This window comes from Cebidichthys violaceus, unplaced genomic scaffold (genome assembly GCF_023349555.1).
Source record: "Cebidichthys violaceus isolate CVI_PGR_0920_01 unplaced genomic scaffold, fCebVio1.0.p SCAF_9, whole genome shotgun sequence".
NCBI classification, from domain to species: Eukaryota; Metazoa; Chordata; class Actinopteri; order Perciformes; family Stichaeidae; genus Cebidichthys; species Cebidichthys violaceus.
The window spans coordinates 15,976,658-16,001,129 of NW_027176975.1; the positions used below are offsets into that span (position 1 = coordinate 15,976,658).

Consider the following 24,472-nt stretch of genomic DNA (forward strand, 5'->3'; position numbering starts at 1 on the left):
TATATAACAAAGCTCACATTTATGTACGATGTAACTATTTGTTCTTTTATTCCAAGAAATTTTACAATAAATCTCAGAAGGGGAGACAGAAATACAATATAAATCTTTGGTCCCTTGCCCATTATTTATGGAAGCATTGTCTCATGTAAACTGGCAACACAGAACATCACAAAAAAAACTATTCTATACAAATTATTATTTAGCGGAAGACAACTCATCTATAAACCAATGTATCCTATACATTTGAGGCTAACTGTTGATGTAATACTGCATGTGAGTCAAGAATTACCTCATAATCAGTGATCAAAGCAATTCTAGGTGATTGGGTATAAAAGAGCCACTTGTAGCCTGTCGAGGTGATTTATTGATGTCTATAGGGTAAACTTCTAAAATAAAAATAAAAATATTTACCTGTTGTATTTGGGGTTATTATAAGAAATAATGGCCACATTATCCATGGCCACTGTTAAATGATCTTATCAATTAGTAGTGGAGGGACCAGGACCACGGTCTTGAATACAGCGTTCTGATTGGTCCAAACGCAGAACTCGTAATGTTCAGCGCTCCCATATAAACCCATGCAGACTTGACATCGGTGCTATCTGTCATGCAAGTCAAAGGGATAGTGAGCAGTCCAGTGTAAAGACATTGCCGGCAGCTTACTTGTAATAACCTGCATTGATTGTTTTCGGCGCTGCAGACGCTTTTTGGAGTGTTATTCTTATGAATTACACACAAAGCAGGAGGCGTCTCTTTACATTTAGTTGTATTATCTGTGTTGAGAGGACGATGCCTTTGAGGACGGGACTTTTTCTCCTGATGGTGCTGAACGCATCTGCATATGAACTGGATCAAAACGAGTCTTATTCGCCCAGGAGAACGCGCTTTTCTGCCAATAGCCCTAGTAAGTAACACGTTGCCTCCATCTGCATATCTCAGAGTGCACTGCTTGCTTCTTCTTTTTTTTACACACCATTTCCACAATACACAGGCTTACCTTTGCTCGTTTACTATGTGGAGATCTTTTTTTGTCATATTTGTTTGGCCTATGCAGCCTTTTCAGTCTAAACGAGCGCGTTGAGTCATGATAAAGGCTGCGGGATTAACGCTGTGCTTTTTGCCGGTGTCCTGCCGGCAACAGATGAGCATGGAGCTTGGTGCTGACACCTGAGAGCGCAGGCTGTGTCATGCTGGTAGTGTCTTTCTCGTGGCTTTGGCTGCTGCATACGTTCCACTATTCAGCATTATAGTGGACTTGAGGGTGCTTTCAGTGCATAAAATAGAAGGCTTCAGGCTATTTTTTACACTGCTTGTCACTGGGGCTGTGTCTTTTGGATAAATTAATGCAACCCTATTAGTTCTCATGTCTTATTCATCAAAAAAAAAAGCCTGATTCATAATCTCCTACAATAACCATCAATAAATTGCACTGCAAAGGGTGAATCTGCATGGCTTCATTCAAATGTTGACTTTTCCTTTTTAACACAAAAGTACAGCCCAGTGATAATTGGCAGTGGATGACAGGGATGCTGATTCCCTTCTGCGGAAACTGCTTTATCGTCGTAAGATTTGCAGCTCACTCTCTGTATTTTAAGAGCCTCTGGCCCCCGATGGCAGGCAGACTTCATCTGACCGTGCAGGTCAACATGGGGCCCCAGATTCAAAGTCTGCCAAGTAGGTTTAGGCTCTGCGGTGACATCTCTTAATGGTTATTACAAAGGATTTGAGTCAGGCTGCTGGCCATCTCAATGGATTCTTGGATGAAGAAAATAGAGAGCCAACTAACTGATTTAGAGATTATGTTTTATAGCTCATTCTTGGTTTAAAATGTCAAATCGGTTTGCCTGGACTTGGAGCTGTGGCCTTGTGGCCAAGGTCAGTTTTTAGAAAATGGATTGAATGATGTTGCAAGTTAGCTGTTTCATAGGTTTTTACAAAGATGGGGATAGGGTTACGTGTGGGTTAATCAGCCTAATAACTAATCCAATCACATGACCCTCCTGAAATTAATATAGCAGCATTTTCTGGACATGTATTTCATTATGTAGACATTCATGGGAGCATTTCTGGGATGGAACTGGATTGTTACATGTGTTAAATTAATAGTTAAGAACATTACAGTGGTTTGGAGTAGGAGTCCTCAAATTCAGCTTGACAATTACGACAATTGAAGACAGAGTTTGATGGCAGCATGAGTTTGTATGTATGCATGTCTGTGTGTGCCAGTGGTACAAGTGTATGTTTGTGTGTGTCTACAGGCACGCCAACAATTTTCAGTAAACTCTCTGGTATTTCTGGTGCTGTTCATCCAAGCCCTGCTGAAAAGAGCCAAACAGTGGAATATAGGTCCCTGCCAAGAGAAAAGTGCAGTCGTGCCAAATAGTGTCTGAGACTGTCTGAGTTGTAAGGTGTCCAATCTCCAGTCAAGTCACTATTTGCCCCAAGTGACTGTGTGTCTTTTGTGAATCACCAAAGTATGAAAATTTGCTTTTGTTCGCCACATTTTTTAGCTGAAACCCTGGCAACCCTTGAGTACTGAGCTCAGTGACTGTGCAGTGATTCCCAGTGAACCCACTGTTGGCTACCCCGCTGATGGTTCATTCTCTGTGCCCACAGCAGATGTGGCACGCTGTCTCAACAGTGCCCTCCAAGTTGGCTGCGGGGCCTTCGCCTGCCTGGAAAACTCAACTTGTGACACAGATGGCATGCATGACATCTGCAAGTCCTTCCTTTACAGTGCTGCTAAATTTGACACTCAGGTATACACTTTAATTCATTTCACAAAGACTGCAAACAGTATGCCATCCTCTCTATTTCTACCATGCACATGAGCTTGTGTAGGATTATATGGGTGTAACTGTCAGGGCAAGAATGTGTGAAGCACTGCTGTGTTTTTACAGGGTAAAGCATTTGTGAAGGAGAGCCTTAAGTGCATTGCCAATGGCATCACCTCGAAGGCATTCCCCACCATCCGCCGCTGCTCCACCTTCCAAAGAATGATATCTGAAGTCCAAGAGGAGTGTTACAGCAAGCTGGATATCTGCACTGTAGCCCGATCAAATCCAGATGCTATTGGCGAAGTGGCACAGCTACCAAGTCACTTCCCCAATAGGTGAGCTCTTCTCCTACTAAACAACAAGTTGATTAAAGTTGCGATCTGGTGACACAGGATACATTGTTTTGGGCGTGTTAAGGAGTTCAGAGTTTGAAGCTTATGATGTTCAACAGGCTCTTTGACCACAGAGTAGATACAACTGCTTATTTACCAGTAATCACTAAATATAGCTGCTAGTGTTAAATGAATGTGACATACATTTGAATCGTCCTACAGATATACATGGCTGGCCTGTTGCTAATTAGACCCTGAGTTATGCAGCATAACAGATGGCTAAATTTGTATTGATTTCAATGTTTTGGTTGCCATCTGATTCATACATTCTCTCTACAATGAAAGAAAAGAAAACAGGAATATCAAGTTTTGATATGTTTGTTCCCATTGCTGCTGTAACACACGTAGGATTGCAGTTTGGGAGTGGATACAAAAGGGCTATACAGGAGGGTGAAGCTCAAGGCTTAACAGTGATCCATATGAATAACTATAGATATAGACTATAGAGCACGAGTGCAAATACATAGAAATACTTTTGAACAGATATGAACAATTGGCAGGTAGCACAGGAATGTTTTGTTGCCATGCTGTACATTTTGTCCCTTTTGGCTTGGAGCTCCTAAGCAGATGCTCTGTGATGCTTTGTTTTGTTGTCCTAGGTTTTATGGTAAGCTGCTCCAGAGCCTGATGGACTGTGATGAGGACACAGTGGACCGCGTTAGGACCAGCATGGTGTCGCGGCTGGGCCCAGAGATGACCATGCTTATTCAGCTGCTGCAGAACAAGCCCTGCCCATCCACTGCTGTGGCTGCAGCTGCCGCCATCCCAACTGGAGTGGAGGGCCGTGGGAGCTGGCGCTGGTCCATGGGTCCTCATATGTACAAGATCCAGCCTAATCTGCGAAACAGAGACTCCGCCAGTCATTTTGGCAAAAAGCGCTCTGCCAGCGACACCTCCTAACTTCCACTCAGATTCAGAAACTCCACACACTCCTCAAAACATCATGAAAGCTCCTCTATTCCCTAGGGGTGATGAAATCCATTCCTCCGCTAGACTGGAAGTTACAGAAATATGCACCTCTAGGGAATGCCGGAACGCACATAGAGTTGATATCAGAGTTTGGTTGTTGTTATATTGTATATCCTACACTTTAGGCTTGAGAGAACCCCCCCCTTCCATCGAGTCCGCTCACAGTTAGTGTTGAACATGTGGCTGTTGCATCTGTGCGACATGGTCCTGTTCGCTCCTCTTCACCTCCACCAACAGAGATGATTCCTTAAGAAGTCTTTTGATCCCAAGCAAAAAAAGAGAAGAAAAAAACAGCCATAGTGGTTCACGCCTCTAGAGCAAAAGTCCGTACTTTAAAAGATAACGCAATCTAATATCCCCGGCATTTAATCGTTAATAGAAATCAGTAGTTGGATTATTATTAGTTCACTGATAGGAATGGGATATTATTGGTAGATGTATTTAATATTTCAGCGATGAGACCAGTCATATTGTGAGCATGAGATGTGGAAATGAGTTTCATATCTATTTTCTGACTAACGTAACAGTTAAATGTACTGTATACTAAGGTATCTGAGACAGCCATAGCTTGCCCTCTAAAAGAGAGTGCTCATACGGAGTGAGGTCTGTAGAGGTTCCACGATAACCTTTGAGTTACCTTAAACTGACCAAAAAACTTCAAACTGCCCTAATTGCTATTCATGAAATACCAAAATAGTGTATAGCTAATAGCACTTATAGTTGTTGTTTTTCTCTGATGGCAGATGTAGCCACTGTCATGTGTTTCAAATCATCATCCTGCACATAAGGATTGTCCCGGTCGTGGCCAAGTCTAAATATCAGAAAAAGTCCATTATGCATATCTTGTATACAGACACTTGTAGTGCATATGACTGTTGAGCTCTACATATTATGTGGGACCATGTTTAGTGGAATCTGTATCCATGTTCTTAACTGAGCTTGAGGCGGTAGTGTATGTGCAGTAGCTGATTAGCACGTTCACCGATGAGACTGAGAGCAGCCATCTTCTTGGACTGACGATCATCATTCTCTGAGGTGAATAACGTGACATACACACTGGCTTCCAGTGTCCAGATTGAGAATGACTATTTAAAACAAAAAGCCTTGTTGGAATGATATTTATTTTCCTACTATATTATTTAATTGCGTTATTGTAGTTCTTAATTAGTTTACAGATTTAAAAAGCAGTTCTGTCATGGCTCCTATTTCAACATGAGCTCTATGCCAAAAAAAGAAGAAGTGAGCTGACACTCTGGTGACTGAATGGGACCCATGTCATGACTCTGTGCTGGCCATAGAGGAACAAGGTTGGTCATTCAAGTCAGGTGATCTACTTTATGGGTGTTACAAGGGACCACAACAAACCGATAGCTTCATTTTGACACACTTTCTGGTTGAAAAAAAAAAAAAAGGACGTCATTGCAGCTGCTAGATGTGCTTGTTCAGTGATGGGGGTTTGTGCACATTGTCGATGACTGACCATATAATCAAAGTAAAACAAACACCAGCATCAAGTTTTTTGATTGTTCTGCACTAGTTTGCAGTGCTTATCTTCGCACGGGCTGAAATTCATTTTCCTTAAGGTGGCTGCATAGTTGTATCTTATTCGTCATCTCTTGCATTTTTTTCCTGTTATTATTTATTTTGTATGTTATTTTGTCAATGTGTCAGTTCTAATACTACACAGTAGAGAAAGAGACAGGAAAAATGCAAGAGAAAGGCATCATGGGAATACATACTGCGGTATCTGTATCTGCTTTAGCCCTCCGTCACAAAATCTTTTTTAAAGCCCCTGAAAACCTGCTTTTTATTCAAGACTTTTTGTCATGATATTACATATTAATGGTTAAATAAGCAACAATCAAAGTTAAGATACAAGAAAAAATATACTTGGTTGTTATTTTATCACCCAAAACTTAGATAACACACAAGGATTACTTTCAGCTCGGGCATGTTTTACTAAGACTGCTCGGGGATTTACCTGCAGACAGTGAGAAAGTAACCAATGTGTGTGAAGATATTTACAGGCCGCTGCTATTGACTTAGTTCACACACTCTTTCTGTAACATGTTGGTGGTACATTGTTGGAGTTCAGTTAAAATGACACTCAGGCGTTGTCTCAGTAGGTAAGAAGCACATGTTAATTTGTGTATATTAAGGGACCTTGTAACTGTTACATCAAAGTGACAAAAAGTCCCAGAAGACTTCATCTAGTAAGCAAAATCAACATTTGAAATCTAAAAATGTTTGCAGGTAAGAGTGCATGTTTCATGGCCTTCAGAGGTCGAGACAATCACTCAGTCTAATCAGTCGATAGGCACGGAGCCAGAGTCACTTCATGCTGGTGTTTGTTTTATCGATGCCTGGTTGAGAGATGGTGGTGATGATCAATGGCTTATGCTAGTTTCTCTACTGTGTGCACATTGAAAATGCAATATAAAGCGTAACTTGGAACCAGGGCTGGGTTCGGTTCACTATTAAGCAATTTGATCCAGAAAACACCCTTTGTTGAATATTCAAACCTTGCAAATTGGTCGTCTTGAAAATAGTTTTATAACAAAATTATAAAATATAGTTTTGGCTTCATGAAGAGAATTGAACTCAGCCCCGTTAGAAAAAAAGTGAATTTATATATTTTCATGGATTGATAAGAGTGAAGCACAGACCAGAAAAAAGAGATGTCAGTGTCAATTTAATAGCTATGTTAAGAATTCCAAACTATGCAATAATCTCACATTAAAGGATTCACAGCAACACAGAAATTGACCTTTATTTCATTCAGTGCCAGCTGATGCTGTGTGAATAAAACAGCAGCTTGTTTGCTCTCACACTGCGCTCACAGCGTGAAGGCATCGCTCCTCTATATTGCTTTCTGTTTCTGTGTTTTTTGTAAACCGGTGTTTCTTTTTGTTCTGTAAATGTATTTCTTTTGTGTCATTCGGTGTGAAAGGACAGTTCTGAAGGAATCACTTGGGAAGTTAAGAGCTATAGTCACACTGTAGTGTATCCTAGCTTACTATGTTATGTTAAATATGCACTTTGCATCTTAACCACTATAAAGGGCATTGAAACATTCAGCACATGTGCAATTGAGACATGTTTTATTTACCCAGTGAGAAATCAGTTAGAATATTTCGCATTCTGAAGGGTCAGGGCTTCTTCATGTACTATTGATACATATGTCTGTATCTTTGTTGTCCATGGGTAAATCCAAAACCCAACAGCTGCTGCTAAACTGTTACTTCCCTGTGTGATGCTGTCCAGATGCCCCTCTGCTGTGGCCGCTCTGGTCTGTCAACACACAGTGAGCTCAGCATCAGTCCACATTTACATTCAAATATTTGACTGTCTTTCCATGTCTTCATATTTATTTTCTATGAACATTCCTCATGTCAAATATATTTGGCAAAGGCAAATTGACTGTTTCCTCACCAAGTCAAATGTAATGGTAATTTCAGAGAATGTACCTGTATACTGAATGTCTGTTTCGACGAGAACATGCCCAAGTTAGGTGACCCATGAAGGCTGTTAGGAAAAAACAAAAAGTGAGAAAGGTATATAAGGTAAAGTTACTTTCTGTTTTAGATTGTAATAAAAGTATAGGGTGTTTAAGGTGGTACTGGAGCATTATCAAATTGACCCATGGAGAGTTTTGTGAAACTGTTTCTCCTGTCAACACTAGAGACTAAAGACTTCTCACTTCTGGCACTTCATGGTACTCTTTCCTCTCAAGACTTGAAATAGATAAATGTTGTACTTAAACTAAATCAAAAAGCTTCAGTGACTAGTAAAGTTTATTTTGTATTCATATATAAGTGACAGTTATTTTACTATCAGATTCAGAAAGTTATCGAGGATTTAAGGAGGTTACTGAAGTTCCTCATACAGATGCTATGTAACGCATGATTGACCCTTGTGAATCACTTGCACTTTAAAATATACCCATATACATATATACCCATACTGTGTATATGTTTGGGTTTTTCCTCTGTACTGAAAAGTCATGAAAGATACAAATGCATCAACTGTGTGTCTTTTGCTGATCAGAAATAAAATATTTATCATATCTGGCATATGGTATGAAATATGTTGCATTGCTCTTGTTTCACTCATTTGGATCCATCATCACTCGCAGATTTACATCTAAAATTCCTTTCGGCCTCTACATTCTCCATCAGCTGCCCTAAGACAGAAAAGTCCCTCTTGGTTTATTCATCAGCAAACCCCCAAATGTGTTTTTTTAATGGATAGAACATCACGAAAACTGAGAAAAGATTCAAGTTTAGGAGATACATAATGTTCTGACTGAATGGTTCACAGCATAAAACAAAAGCCATTTGGAAATATGTTCACAGGTCTCCTCATAAACCGACAAACACAAAGACAGAAAAACCAAACCGCCACAACCTCCCAATTATTTGTAATTTAAGTGTCAAATGTTGTGTGACTAAGACATGGAGTTTGCTTATTCCCTTCATCACTTCCTCTTCCACCAGACCACAAAATCTACAATAAACGTGTCACCGATGACACCAGGATACCATGATAACATCCAGTGCTATTAGCATTTCTAGTTTCCTCAGCAACATAAGAAATGGAAACTGGCTCAGTCCTCAAATTGACATCATCCCAAACACTTTGCACCAGCTTTCAAAAAGCTGCATCGATGTCTGTTTTAACTCTCAAACTTATTCTGAAACTAAAAGCAAGAAAGAAAGTTGAAATCATTTTAAACAAAGTAATCTAATAGCCAATCCAAGTAAACTCCCAAATTGTTTCCCAAATTTTCCATCGAGACAATTACAACCCTGATCATCAACTTCTGATCCAAGGTAATCAGATGACCGGTAAATGTCTGCCAGGTCATGTGGAATGAATTATATAATCTAAATGTAGAAATCACAGCAGTGACATTTGGGGTCAAGGCTCTAACCTCGTAACTCCCCACAAAGATGCAGCAAGCTTCATACAGCAGTGATTTGGGAGTGACAATAATAACTTCCCCCTTGGAGGATGTAGACTTGGCTTAAGAAATGCTGTATGAACAACAGCAGCAGCGTCAGTAGCAGCAAGTGCCAGCATGGCTTTCAGTTGAGCAATAAAGTTAGTTACTGTTACTGTTAGGACTCACATTTTAAACCTGCAAATACAGATTTTTGACCACATGGATGCAAAACTGATACATCATCATCTCTTAACTTGCTAGCATATGGCTGCCTATTATACGTCCAACATATTAGGAGACACATTAGCTTTCATTTGAAATAGACCTTTTTCACGAAAGACATTTTGACATGTCATAGTAGGAAAAGCACAGGTGTCTTCAATAACACTAATGATAGCTGCATTCCACTCAGGGGAGGCCTTGGCTTTGCTCTAGAATATTAAGAGAAAGCTGCATTTTATAGCTACATGCATTACTAGGATAATTACATAAAATAGTAGACATAAAACAATTCAGCATTGAAAAAAGCATTGAAAACATTGAGGTTCTTTGCGCTTCAGTTGGTAGGAAAATGAACAATTAAAGATGAGCTATTTATTAATAAGTTCTGTACAACGCAATGTGTACCCTGAAACTAACAGTGAATCAAATGATTTCAAGTGAATGATGTTTAACACAAATCATCAACACATAACATTGCTATGGTTAACCACATCTCTTCAGTACATGTGACGAATCCTGCAGGACCCACAAAGTAAGATGAAGGACATAGAGAGCACCTCCTGATGAAAATGAACTTTCCTAAACTTAAACACAAACGAGCTGAAACTGCAAAGCGCTCCGTTTGGTTGGATAGCCTGAGGAAAAGAGGGGGCAGAACGCAAGAGGCTCCGTGGCCGCTAATCTCAGTCAGAGGGAGATATAATTTCATGCCTATTTAGAGAAGAGTCCTGAAGGGCTTTCTCATCAGCCGCTCTTCCGGTCTCATGGATAGGTGATGCAGCAGCTCTGCACACAGATTCTAGCCTCTCCTTCTTTAAAGAGACATTCACTCTCAGCTCATCAATGACTTTAGCACAAGCGTGATGAACAGAACAAAACGCTTTAGAATTTTTCCATATGGTCAGTTTAAACACCTGCCTTTCACCGAGTCTTTTTGCTCGGTTACAGAGCTGCAGTTCTGTAGAAGGCAACTTTCTAAAGCTTCGACACAGAAACGTCTTGTTGCCAGGAAACATTTGAACAGATTTTTGACCCCGTCTATTCACTTTGTTGCCTGTTGCTTGGACTGCTGCCGAGTGCATCGCCGCCCTGACAATCACAAACAGAGTAATAATGAATAATGACGAAATTAGAATATAATTATGCAGATGCAATTCATACCATCTGCTTGTGTTTTTAATTTGATGGTAATGCTTTTTAAAGCTGGTAATAAAACAGTGCTCCATTTGAGCCATCAGATACAACGTCATGGTGCCTTCTGCTTCACAACAATGTTGTATAAACCTTCTGCATGCGCATTTCAGGAAAGTGCATCTGCCTGCAATGCTCATCATGTTGCTAAAATATGAGCAGTACATGCATGCATTTCTTATAAGCATTTTCACAGTGGGGTGTACGGCATTGAGGGATAATGTATGCTCCTCTTGGACAAACAGAGTGACCCTAAAGTCAATGATCACAAATGACCATGAAGCTTCTGCCTGCAAGCTGCAGGAAAGCAACAAAGCCAGCTCAGTTTGTCATTGTTTTAACCTCTTGATCAAATTCTGAGGGAGGAAAGCAATGTGTCCATAGTGGATGCATGGTGTCAGCAATTTAACGGGACAAATGAACAATGCACTGTGGTTAGTGCGGTACAGCAATTGCCTCTCCCCTCTCCCAGTGTGTTTTATATTCATTATGTCCTTCTCTTTCCCACGAAACTTGTGGCATATTCATCAGCAGTGTGACAAATTAGATGTGCAGTGAAATGGAGTATGACTGAGAGCAGTGGAAGATTAGATCCACTCCAATCTTACCCAGCAATCACCATCCCTTCATTTCTGTGGGGAAATACCCAAGGATGGGAAAGAAAATGAGATCAAATTTTACTGAAGAAAGCGTTGGAGTGGCAGGGGAAAGAGATGAAACAGAGCATTTTCCATTTCTGTCATGGAATCAAATGCAAAGTCGTTTTTAGTTCTGGATATGCAGAATACATTATACTAAACATTTACTCATATATTTGTTATAGTTAGTAATAGGTTCAGTATATGGGACGATGCTATGCTATTTGTGCACCAAACATCTGCCTTAGCCAATCAAAACCATGGAGATGATTGAGCATCATATTCAGTCACTTCACCGGTGCAGTTGAAATGCTCTCAAACGCTCTCGTGTGTTGCTTGCTCTTGCAGCACCTGGCTATTTTAACAGCTCTCCAACTGAACGCTGAACATTGGAAGTATTCACCAATGTGGATGATGTCATTTTCCACACAATATTGTTGTAGATTTGAACAGAGGTAAGCCTTTCTGTGATACATGGAGGAAATGCTGAGACTACTTAAGACAATAGTTGACAAACTCACATGTGAGATCTTCTAGAGAAAGATTTTGAGTTCAGTATATATTGCTTGTTTCTAGTGTGCTCCCAGTGCTAAAGAGACAATGAATTTGCAGCTTTGCGGTTAAACATTGAGTGTAAATTCAACAGCACTCTGCAGGACATTGAGTGACAATAAAAGAATGACATATATTCTCTCACTTATTGATCATCAAGTGTGGATGAATTCATCCTTTTCTTGAGGCCCTTGGAATTAACGCAGTGCAGCAGAGACATCTAGTGGCTAAAAACGGGTTACACCATTTTGTTTCTTCAAACAGGACACACAGCTGTGTCATTCTATACAAATAGACAAATCTACATACTAGTCTAAGCTCCCGTAATGATGCTGCAGTTGGTCACATCACATTCAAATTGCCATTTTAAATTGTTGTTCTTATTCTCTCAGAATCCATCTGTTGCAATTCCTCGTCTGTATTTTTTTAAACAACAACCACTTCAATGTGTTTTTATAGAGATCATATCTGGATATACATCCAGAAAGTTATATATATATATATATATATATATATATATATATATATATATATATATATATATATATATATACACATCCAAAAAAATGGTTTAGATAACATGTCACTGTAATCATAAATACTGGCTCTAATTTAGCTGAAACATGACTATGACAAAGGATGTGCTGCCACATGCCTCAGAGTAAACTAAATGAAACCACCTTCCAGGCTTTATGAATTAAGAAGTGAATAATTATTGGCAAAATGTGTTCAAATACCTATATAATGTCTCACCATTATTAACCTTTCAACAAGCAGCAACATAAATGACAAAAGGAGTTTAAATCTGCTGTGGCGTAGAAGAGCAGGAGACGATACATGAACAGGTCGGACTGACTTTTCAGATGCAGAGCTTGAAAGCTGATGCAGGTGGCAAGTATTAGGATAGCACATTGTTATTATTAAAATACAAACACTGATTCTGATATGGGTAACAATGACCCACACGCTGCCAGATAAGGTGTAAAGTGATTGAAATCATTCATAGGAATCTCCTCTTTCAGAAGAACTATTATTATCTGTGACTTAAATATTAGAAGATGTGATATTTCGTGTCCTAAAACTACACAAATAATTGTACAAGTATGCTCCATTATATTATAAGGTCACCGGCAATGCAGTATTTTGAATATAACCATTTCAACACAAATGTGCAGTGCCAATCAATCCTCTTCCATTACAGTAATTACCATCTTTTCATTATAAGAATGTTTTCTCGGTTGCCTCCTTACAATAAAGGTTTAAAACAAACACCTGTTAGTTATGGCAGCAAAACGGTCAGTAGAAATCTATGTAAATACAAAAGAGAGATCATTTTTTAAATCTCTTTCTTCATAGATTCTGTGACCATTTTGTCTTTCACCTGCTAGTTTTCAGCTTCAGAGTCTCTCTATATATCAGCACATACCTTTAATAATATAAGGACACACTCTCATGTCTCAAGACTACTGTGAGTCAACACTAACTGAAAAGTCTCCCTCTCTCCTGAATGGAAACGTCAATGTCACATAACATTTTGATGAGGCAGGGATCAGTTTCACTCAGTTCAAATCAACTCGGTCTCCTCTTTCAGCTGCTATCAGCCTCCTATTTTGCTCCATGATGAATTAGGGGTATTTTGTGGTAAAACTGTACTTAGCTAGCTTCTTATGTTACAGTGAGGGGACAAATGGTGGAATCAATAGGAAAGGCTTTGATTTTAAGGAACGGGAGTCACAGAAACTCAGAGGGAGCATTGCTTCGAGCCTTCAGAGAACACTGCTGTAGCAATTAAGTCATTTACCAATCAAACTGGACACCCTGAAATCCCCAAGGTGTCAAACAATTCACAGTTGACTTCTGAGTCCCCCCCCCCCCCCCCCCCCCCCCCCCAACCTCTGCTTTTGAAGTTCAGGTTTCTTGGTTTGTCAGTAAAATGTGTGCTTGTTTCACATAATATCACTGTTGAGAACCCAAACATTAAGTTTTCAGGTTCAGTTTTAGCATTTTCTAAAACAAAACTAACGTCTGGCAGAAAGAGCAGGTCCAGGAAGCCAAAGCAGCAGATACAGTGGAAACAGATGTTGAACACCACATATAACAATCCACCAAATGCAAATGCATTTTTCTATTTCCTTTTTCAATTTTTTTTATATTTCTTTTGCATTTATTTGAATCAAATCAGGGGCGTTGCAGTTATGTGGCATGTGTCGTAACCATACAGCTTCCACATTTTTCGAATTCTTTCCCAAACAGAACATCAAAGAGCATGACTCTATTATTATACTTTTATATAAATATACTTTTCCACTCATATTTGAACTGAAAATGTGTGAGTGTCAAGAATGATTGGACATGCATAAACATACCATACACATCCACACATGGGTAAAATAATGTGAATATTCATGTCTTTCTTTCATATCACATCACTTGACCATTTTCCCTTAAATATTAACAAGTGAAGAATGTATTACTTGTTACTTAAATGGTTATTTAATTGTGTAACTTGGATAAAACAATCTGTTAATTTGTCAATGAATGCCTGGGTTTACTTTGCTGCACTTGTATGGGACACGGACACTTTTTGATAAAACTGGAGATGGGGTAAATTCTGATGATTATTATGGGACGTCATTAGGCTATTAGTACATAAAAGGTCTCAAGTCAAGTCAATTTTGTATAGTTCAAGATCACAGATACACGCTCTATCCTTTGAGTCTGCATTGGGGTGAGGGAAAACTCCACAAAAAATAAAATAGAATTTTAAAAAATAATAAAAAATAGATTTCAGTAAAACTTAGAGAACAAAATGCATTCTGTCCCATTACAAAACTCTCATAAGATTAACCTCACAAGCAGCAGGGGTCAGCAGGGAGTCCCCACAAGTCACAAACTGCTGCTGCTGTTGAAGATGTGCAGACCAGCAGCTTACACAGCTTGACACCAGGCATTGCTGTTGCTTTTTCTATGACTAAACCAGCTGTTGTGATGATAGCAGGCGGTGCATCAGCAACACATCACCAGTTAAGGTCGCTGTTTTACTAGCTTACTGTTTTTGAGTGAACTGTTTTTACGGCACGAGGAACAGGAGCTGTTTCGGCAATGTAACCAGCAGGTATCGGTGCTGTTTTTGCCATTGCAGGAGCAGGTGTTTCGCTTGTTTCTACCATCACGCTAACCGGAATATGGACTGTTGCATCGCCCAAGCAGTAATTTGCCATGGTCAGAGCAGGACTTTTATTGCCGTAGGTCAAGCAGTGGTGTTCTCCGTTTATGCCATGGCCACAGCAAGCTACCAGCTGCAGTCAGACTGGTCAGCAGCTTAGTTTTACTCTCGTTGCACCAGCTACTTGTTCTTCTGCTCGCTCTACTTGCTGCCATGATACTTCAAATACTCATTGATGACACTCAAGTAGTTATTTTGACAAACAGCCAACATCAGCAACCCTGGTATGACTGATCTACTGGCTGCTGTCATGGTCTTTCTCTTGATGTTATTCAGAGAATAAATGTTCAATTTCTCTTGTTGTCACATGGTGATCCAAGAACAAGAGAAACACGAGGCCTTAAACCTCTGTGAGTCTGGGAATGCAGTCGAAAAGTCCAAAAATTACCTCCTAACGTCTATTCCTAACCACTTTTCCTTGACCTCCATGGAAAACGTCATGGGGTCAAGGAAAGATGTGAAGGAGAATTCATGAGGAGTTAGGAAAAGACAATTAGGAGAATCCTACTCCACTTTCACTAAGCTACCTAATTATGATGCGACGGAGGATGCCTGACATGGCAAAACTACAACAAAGGACTACCAAAAACTGCAATTAAAATATGTCACCTTGAAATCTATTCCTCAATTTGCATGCAGGCTTTATCAACAGCTTCTTTTGTGAGAGGCTGCTTCACTCATGGTGTGAAGGAGAGAAACTAGAGCTCCTTACTTCCTGCTGCTGTCACACTTAACAATCAACACTGCTTTAGTAGAAACAATTCACTCAATTCAATATCAATATTTCCTTTGTACAATAATGTAGATTCAACGGTTCGGGTATATTTAGCTTTTTAACAGTTTAATAATCTATCATAGGACGAGGTTGTTTTGTTTTTTACGGATGGTTCTTGTTATTGAGAACAAGAATTTGTTCATTGACAGTTTGCTATATTTACTGTTGTTTTTTACATGTTTGAAGTAAATAAATACATATGAAATGAAACGAAAGGATTGTCACTGTCTGTTCATATTCATCAACATGAATCCCATTACTTTATGACTTATAATTGTTAAACCTGTGTAAGATAAACATATTGTTTGTTTTAATGGACGGCCGAATGGTCCGTCACTTTAAATGTTGCCGCCGCAAGGAATTGTGATGATAGATGATGTAAAAAGTGTTTCATCTCTCCAGCTCTCTCTTTAATTGTATCCATAATAAACGTTGTTGAGGGAAATACCAGATTATGAAAAGACAAATCTTTCTAATAAATGAATAAAGTTGTTTGTGATCTGTTTGTTGTTCAGACCTACAATGAACATTTTAACCAGGTGGTGAATCAGAAAACGAATCAAATATAAAACTAGAGTTTAATCTCTGATCTTTCTTCACTCTGGTATGAAACCAATGTTATTTAGAAAAATCTGATTAGTCCCATCAGCTGCAGCGTCCAATCACAGAACTGATGAACAATGAGGGGGCGTGTCGGCCCTTATTAAACCACTTCCTGGAATGCTGTTCTCGTGCTTCCTCGCTCCTTGCTCCTCGCTCCTCAGAGCAGAAATAAGAGCTTTGGGACGGCCGTCAATATGGCGGCGCAAAACAACTTCCGGTTCAAGCGAGGAGCGAGGAGCGAGGAAATTACATTTAAGAGACTTGGGATGTACCCCAAGTCTGAAGCAGGTTTAAGTTAAACCTTTGAAACTGTGACCTCTAGTGGCACTAATGTGATTTCTACAGGACACAGCAAAAGGGGTTTCTAGTGCAGATTAAACCTGAGGTGCAGTTTTAACAGTCTCTGAGGACACAGAAGTGGGGTTAACTTTGTTTCAGACAACGCAGTTTCAAACACGACTCTTAAAATGTAAACAGCAGCTCTCCTAGGGCTCATTTACACTGGTCTTTTGCCTCTTCTCATAACTGTGTAGGTGTTTATTGGACTTTTTTTTAGGGTGGGAGAATTTCCATATCATTCTTTTTAGATTGTTCTAACCTAAGCAAACTTCCTGAATAGCTCCACCCAAATTTACAGGCTAAAAAAACGTCAATCGCCCTTTTAACTGCTGACCAGTGGCATAGTTACGACAGGCCCCAGAGCACACTATTATGAAACCCACATGCAGACACGCACACACTATTAAGTGCCAAAGGAATATTTTGCTATAAAAAACTCCTGGTCTTTTCTGTGTTTGTCTTTTCTTACTGCTGACTTCATGTTTGAAAGGCATCACTGGTCTCTAGGCTTTGTCCCTAAACTAGCTATTGTGTATCGTATGGTCTCGTCACATAATCACATAGAGACTTTACATTGGACAGCATCAACTTACATACCCAACAATCATCATTGCATATCTGTATATGACAAAAATACCAAAGAAAGTAAGATTATTCATTTAATAGAACAGATTTTAAAGTGTATAACTAAATTAAATGCTCACTCTACAATAACTATAACAACTATAAATACTACAGAAGATTTTACCTTAAGAAATGAAAAGCATGACAGAGATAGGTATGTCTATCTTTATAAGGAATAGCAAATGGCACATTTTTTTAATCGAAAGCAAGTTTTTCTTTGAACACAACCATATTTCTGAGATGGCATTCTAAATCACTTGCAAGGGTCCGTTCTCTGCCCAACACATTGTTTGAGGGCCCGCTTTCTCTATGGGCCCCCAACCCACCACACAGGCCCCAATGCAACCGCACTGCCTGCACAAGCTCTCTACTACCACAACCGATTCTGGAGCCCACGCGTCCAGCTCACCTACTGTATGAAGGATGGCTCCACTCACCTGTCCGTCAAGCTGTCAGCTGCAGCCGCCTTGTTGATACAGTTTCAGAGTTGGAACAGGGAATCCCCTCGCTCCATCAGAACCAGGAAGCTGAGAAGTTCATGGACACCATCATTTTGCTGTGTCTGTCCCTCCCTCCAGGATCCAGCTCTGGGCTGGACCTAAAGCCCAAAGTCCGCTCCATTCCATCCCATCACGAGCTGTGGTCGGTTGTCGGTGCTCGTAGCAGGAGAGGAAGGTACTACGCTTGTGACCTCACCATGACATCAGCTGGAAAACAGATACGACATCCTCGACCTGCTTGCCTGTCATTCTTTTGCTGGTGAATCTGGGCCTCCTCCATCTCTCTTACCTCCGGTTCAACAGCGCATTTTACATCGGCATCGCATGTCTGATTTTCAGGTGCTAAGGTGACTGATGTCCTGGACAAGATCCCCATGTAGCACCCTAGCCCGACCTGTAATGAGCGGATTGTCATATCCGGTCTCATCCTTCTGATCTACTGAGGCATGGACCGTTTTGGTCGCACTCCTAGCTTCGTTTTTTTCAATTTGAATTTCTGGAACCGAGGATCATTCTTTGGGAGGGGTGGTCTTCACCTAAACGACCTGGGCGTTCGCATTGTAACAGATAATATGTTTTACTCTACTTTTAAAACACTCAAGTGACCCCGGTTACAAATGACAACTTCTTCTGTCTACACCTAAAGAACTTCCAGATTCACTGGCTCCCTCTTGTGGACCAACTGTATCAGTCATCCGTCACTCATGAGATTCTCACTGTGAGGTCAAAACACTTTCTAAAGACAGACAAGGGCTGTTAACCACCAGAAAAATGGGTGAAGTATCCAAAATTGGACCCACCGAGGACTGATCCATTACTATCCACTAATCTAAAGCTTGCCTTGTTGTCTAAGACTTTCATCTTAAATTATTTTACTACTTGTTTTTTGATTTGGCTGAAGGTTGGTGAGCTAAGTGAACTTTACCCCCCAAACTCTGAGTATTTCAGCTCTCCCCAGGTTACTGGTGTTGGTGAAGGCCTTGCTGATGTTTTAAAAAATTATATAGTTATAATAATAATTCTGTGCTGATAATGAAAATGACCGGGGCCACTCCAATGATTGGTCTGTTGGCATCTGTCGACCCCTGAATGCAACCCAGTGTTTTTAAAGAAAATGTCTCTTTTTAAAAAAATCATCAATTAATGGTTGAGTTTTTAAATATTTCTCAGTCCTTCAATCTATTTCAACATGTCTCTGGCCCAACTCATAGCCAGGACCATACCTTAATACTAATACTTAATGTGTCTATGATGGACCTCTCCTTCTCTGACCACCAGTGCATTTTATTTCATATTTAATAATGTTGCTTGATAAAAAATTATAAAATTTCTGCCAGTAGAGCCCCCTAATTGCTACACCCTATTCTTATAAAATATAGCTTTATTTAGCCACTGCTAAGGGACCTGGTCTTGATCCATCACTTAAAAAGCATTTCAGACAAAGCTCAAAATTGCCCTACATTTCAAAAATGATTGAGAAACATTTGACACCATAGATCGTGCTACACTAATTAATAGACCTAAGGATTGGGTTGGCTCTGGTTCTTCTCCTGCTGTTAAATATAAAATGTTATGTCTCAATTCATTAATTAATTTGCTCTACTGCACAGACAACATGTGGCATACCTCAGGGATCAATTCTTGGACCAATTTTGATCTCTTTCTATGCTATCATTGGGTCATTATTCATGCTTTTATTTCCTCACGTCTGGACTATTGTAACGCCTTGTTTGCCTGCATGCCTCAGTGCCCCAGATAGCTCAACTTCAGACTGTGCAGAACTCTGCAAATACAGACTTCCAATGAAGACTACACATTCTTCTCACATCACCACCGTTTTAGCCTCTCTGCACTGGTTACCAATTTCTTTTAGAACCCATCTTAAAATCTTTCTTATGACTTATAAGGCTTTTCATGGTCAGGCCCCATGAGTATATCAGTAAACTTTTAACTCAAGCCTAAAAGGCCTCTCAGATCTGCTGGGTTAGGCCTGCTCAAAGGGTTATAAAGTGTTTGATGTACAAACATCTCAGCTTTGGTCTTCCAGTTTGTATCAATGTGCAGAAACTGTTTCTGCTTTTAAATGCTGTCATAAGACAGACTTTCCATTTCCCCTTCTTATTTGTTTAGGTAATACAGCTCAGCCAACAACCACCTGATTTTAAGTTTGTTTGAATAGTTTCACTTGTTCATCCTTTATTTGATTTATACAGTATTTTAATTGTGTGCAAAATGTTGCTGTTCTTGAGTTTTTTGTGAATGCTTTTTATGCTTTGGAGCAACTTGAACAATTCTGTACAAATACATTATTATAATAATTATTATTATTATGATCATTATTATTGTTGTATCAACAGAGTTAGACAGTAAAAATACACATGTACACAAATAAATAGCTGTGTTCACATCCATTAATCAATTATCCATTAAAGTGTTATCATGTAAACTCATAGGGATTTGATCATTTCCAAATAATGAGAAACAGGAATCATACTGCATTTCATGCATTAAATAAATCAAGCATTAAATAAACTTGTGTTTTTTAACCTTATTATAAAGTGTTACCACTTACTATTATTACTCCAATTGTCCTTAAATAGCCCATCAACATTTCCAATCACTTCTTTAAAAAGCTCCTGCTCAGACTTATAAGTGCCCTCAATATATCTCATCGTGTCCCCCAGTGGGACAGGCCGTGTCTATCCTTGTTCCTGTTTGTAAGGACGCGCGTCTCGGCCTCAGTCATGCATTGCAGGCTGGCGCCGCAGCCTCTCCACTTCCACAACATCAGGTATAATGTTACTGTTTGTTGTGGCCTGAGAACACTAATAACGAGGCAGGAAAACAATGTTGATGGTAAAGCTGCTCGACATCACCTAAGATCACTCAACCCCGAGGACCTGTGTGCAGATTAAGTGACTTTACTTGGCTGACCAGAAGCGTGGTTTGGGTGCACACTGAATAAATGACCCCCCTTTCTAAACTAGTTGGACAGTTTCACTTGTTCGTCTCTAAAGACGCAAAAGCGTTTGTTTCACCACATTTTCGGCCACAAGTTAAAAATGTTTTATTCAAATCTCTGAGTGCCAGTATGTCTGGAAAACCATGAATAAAATGGAAAAAATATGTATATATTTTATAAATTAGACTGCTTGTTTGCAGTAAGCAACAACTTTCGTGTCACCCTAGGCCTATAACTTAAAATAGTGATTGTTAACCCTGATTGCAAGCTAATACTGTAATTAAATACACCTTCTCACTCAGAGAGAAGGGTGGATCAATGATGTGAGGGGTTCCTGTAAGGTGAGAAGAAAAGGAGTGCGCGCAGGCTAGGCTGGGTGTTGGCCAGTGTTTTGGAGAGGGGTGACAGATCTATCTCTACCTTGCTCTTTAGCCGGACCCTTGAATGATTCAAATCTCCTCGTGCCCCTCACTCATCAGTCAGTTAAGAGATACGTCCGGCAGCACCAGCAGCACAGCTCGAGCAGTGCGTAAAAGGATCTAAATAGCTCTAAACAGCGCAGCTGAGAAGGTTGGGATGCATCCCAGTTCAACGACCACGACGCCTTTTTCTGTGAAGGATATTTTGAAGCTGGAGCACCACCATGACTTTGAAAATGAATTCCTGATGACTGATCAAGTTGTTCCGATGAATTATGAGCACGTGCACGGTGTCTCCCGCACCAGGGACGCTTGGGGCTGCCAGCCTGAGCCGTGCGTCTCTGGGACGCAGGAGAAGCTCGACATTCACATCTCAGCTGCAGAAGAGGAGATCAGTGAGCAGGGTGAGATGATACATACGTGATAATCAATCAGTTATCTGCTGATTGTCGGTCAGATTTACGCCGACCGACGGAATGGGGCCTTGAGCGCGTGCTAACAGGGATACCGGTCACGTTTTCCATTTCCTTGAAATCTCTCAATTTGATAAAAGAAATGATTAGTAGAAGATTTCTCTTCAATGAAAATAAATACATTGAGAGGTCCATATATTTGCGATAATTTGCCACCAATCCAAAAGTGATCGAATAGGAGACATTCAAGACTTTATTATTGTTGTTATTATTGTTTGGTCACTGTGATCAGTTATTATAATATGTAAGTACACACAGTTTAAATAGAAAAGGGGCACAGGAGTGCTCATTTTCACAAGTCCTTTAACTAAATGATTACATTTTAACCCTGGGAAAGTGGGACAAATAATTGTGTATTGTTTTGAATTTAGTTCAGCTCTAAAATGTCGTCTTTAAAACGTCAAAATAATCCCAAAAAACTTTTTCAAAACTCAAACAGTTTTATTAATGCGTCTTTGTGGTTTTTATTTTACTTTATTTTATTTAACAAGTAAATATATGAATATATAACACAAACACGTGTGGTCTCTTGTATGTTTATAAAAAAAATTATAAAGTCAATTTTCTCAGATTGGATTTAGAAAAAAATATGTACGTGACATTTAGCTCCATCAACATTTTTTTTTTGCTTGTTTTCTTTTAGAAATGTTGAAGTATAACTTATTCAATATGTAGGCCTAAAGTTGAAATGGATAAAATGTATTTGGAAGCCAAATCGTTTACAGATTTAACATTCAGTTTTATGAAGTTTGACTTTATGTGACTCTTTTCTTTTATAATGTGCAGAGATACGCGGTCTTGACAGTTCACCTGATTGTGACAAAAAAAACAAAAGCAGACCCAGGCTGCGCAGGAAGCCCCGAGTCCTCTTCTCCCATTCCCAAGTGTCCGAGCTGGAGAGGCGCTTCAGGCAGCAGCGCTACCTGTCCGCCCCGGAGAGAGAGCACCTGGCCCACATGCTCAAACTCTCCTCTACACAGGTCAAAATATGGTTTCAGAACAGGAGGTACAAATGCAAGCGCCAACGGCAGGACAAGTCTCTGGAGCTGGCGGGGTATCCACCTGCAGCGAGGAGGGTGGCGGTGCCGGTGCTGGTGCGGGACGGGAAGCTCTGCAGCGCAGGTTCCCATTCAGCAGCACCTTATAATGTGACCCTCGGACATTATAATCCCGTGTTTGGATATGGAACCAGCAGCGTGTACGGCTGCGGTTATCACAGTGCTTCACCTTCAGCAGGACAGGTGACCAATAACCAGCTGGTAGATTTAACAGGTAACAGCGAGGAGCCCTTCAACCACGGACACTTCCAGGCTTCATTACAGGGACTAAGAGGCTGGTGATTAAAGCAGGGAAATGGTATGCCGATATCAAATATTGCAATGTCACATTTTTATCGTATGTTTTGTATACACTATCTATTGGTAGTTTTCTCCTGTTTAGAGGCAAATTAAAAATCAGCTGATTGGTTAACTGTCTTCAAGAGTAGTTTCTTTATTTATCATCATTTTATATTTGTCTTATACATTTAAAAGTTTATATAGTAACACATGAATTCGGGATATGTAATAATAATAATAATAATAATAATAATAAAGTTCGTGTTATTTTATGACAAATCATCCACAAAACACGCCTATTTGTTACTAATTTGCTTCCATGGGCTAACATTAAATAATTGTCTTTCTATCTTTCTGTCGCGTTAACTAACAGTCATGTTTAGAGCTTGACATGCCGTCTAACTTTTACAAAAACCGATGTGAAAATAAGTTTTTAAAGTTTGAACTCTAACTTGATATCATCACATTTGCCAGTTCTAAAATGTGATCCAATTAAAAGCAACACTCCTGATTAAAACCCTTTAGTAACCGGTTATGGAGCTGTAGTCTGTGGAGTTTTATCAAAGAGAGCCATCAAAAAAGCTAATGGAAGAAGTGACATTTGACCTGACAGGCTGCTCTGCTCTATCAAACTGAGCTCATTATTGTCCCATTCACAAATCCGCTGATAAGGCTGGAGAGCTTGTCCTGTCCTGGAGCTTTGCTTAGTAAACAAACCCGCAGACAGAGTGGCTCTTTAACTTTTTCAAACTTTCAGTCAAACGGAAAACAGTTCCAGTCTGACCTGTCACTCACAGATGAGCAGCACCAGATATACTGAATCCACTTGCACTGCAAAAAGTAGTTCTCAGTATCACTTAATGTCATGCAGTTGATTGGCTGTTAAACTCAATACAGCACCTGGTAATACACTATAAATATGAACTAAAAAAGAAAAAGAAAAAACATAATAAATCCACAAGTAAATTTGGAGGGATTTAGAATATTACATCAAAAGCTTATAGCAAAAGCGAGATTTGTTGTTTTTTTAGTCATGGACATTTAAAATGTATAAATCCATCAATCTTGCTTGGCTTATGTAATACATGCTCCAATGTTATTGTTGTAAATAGAGCCTATCAAATAATGAATGGTTGAATTGAATGTGCATCAGTGTGTCACTTTTAACGGACATGGACCCTGAGACAAAAGGCCCGAGAAGGAGAAACACTTCTGTGAGGAGAGGAGCTGAAGGAGCATCTCTGCAAAGATAAGGATGAAGCTGTAGACAGAGAGGAGACCAGAGACACTTCAAGAGATCAGATAATGCCTCTGTGTGTGTGTGTGTGTGTGTGTGTGTGTGTGTGTGTGTGTGTGTGTGTGTGTGTGTGTGTGTGTGTGTGTGTGCGTGCGTGCGTGTGTGTCAGAGAAAAAGAAGGCTTTGCAGCAGTTATGTTAAGTGTGTTGTGCAAAATCCATGGTTTTAAACGTGATACATTTTATCCCATATTTCTTTTTTTACTCAAAAATAAGAAATGCCTCAAATCAA

The 24,472-nt window shown here is 39.7% G+C and overlaps 2 protein-coding genes across 2 annotated transcripts; both read left to right on the top strand.

Annotated features, from left to right (window-relative positions):
* The first annotated feature begins 630 nt into the window (after nt 1-630).
* Nucleotides 631-8,170, top strand: stc1 (stanniocalcin 1). The gene is made up of 4 exons (XM_068704233.1): nt 631-904; nt 2,617-2,759; nt 2,901-3,112; nt 3,769-8,170. Exons 1-4 carry the CDS (start codon nt 724-726, stop codon nt 4,067-4,069), a joined length of 837 nt encoding a protein of 278 aa, XP_068560334.1. The 5' UTR covers nt 631-723; the 3' UTR covers nt 4,070-8,170.
* Nucleotides 8,171-16,484: 8,314 nt separating this feature from the next.
* Nucleotides 16,485-22,947, top strand: nkx2.7 (NK2 transcription factor related 7). The gene is made up of 5 exons (XM_068703613.1): nt 16,485-16,578; nt 17,587-17,739; nt 17,832-17,928; nt 21,273-21,538; nt 22,394-22,947. Exons 1-5 carry the CDS (start codon nt 16,485-16,487, stop codon nt 22,945-22,947), a joined length of 1,164 nt encoding a protein of 387 aa, XP_068559714.1.
* The last annotated feature ends 1,525 nt before the right edge of the window (nt 22,948-24,472 follow it).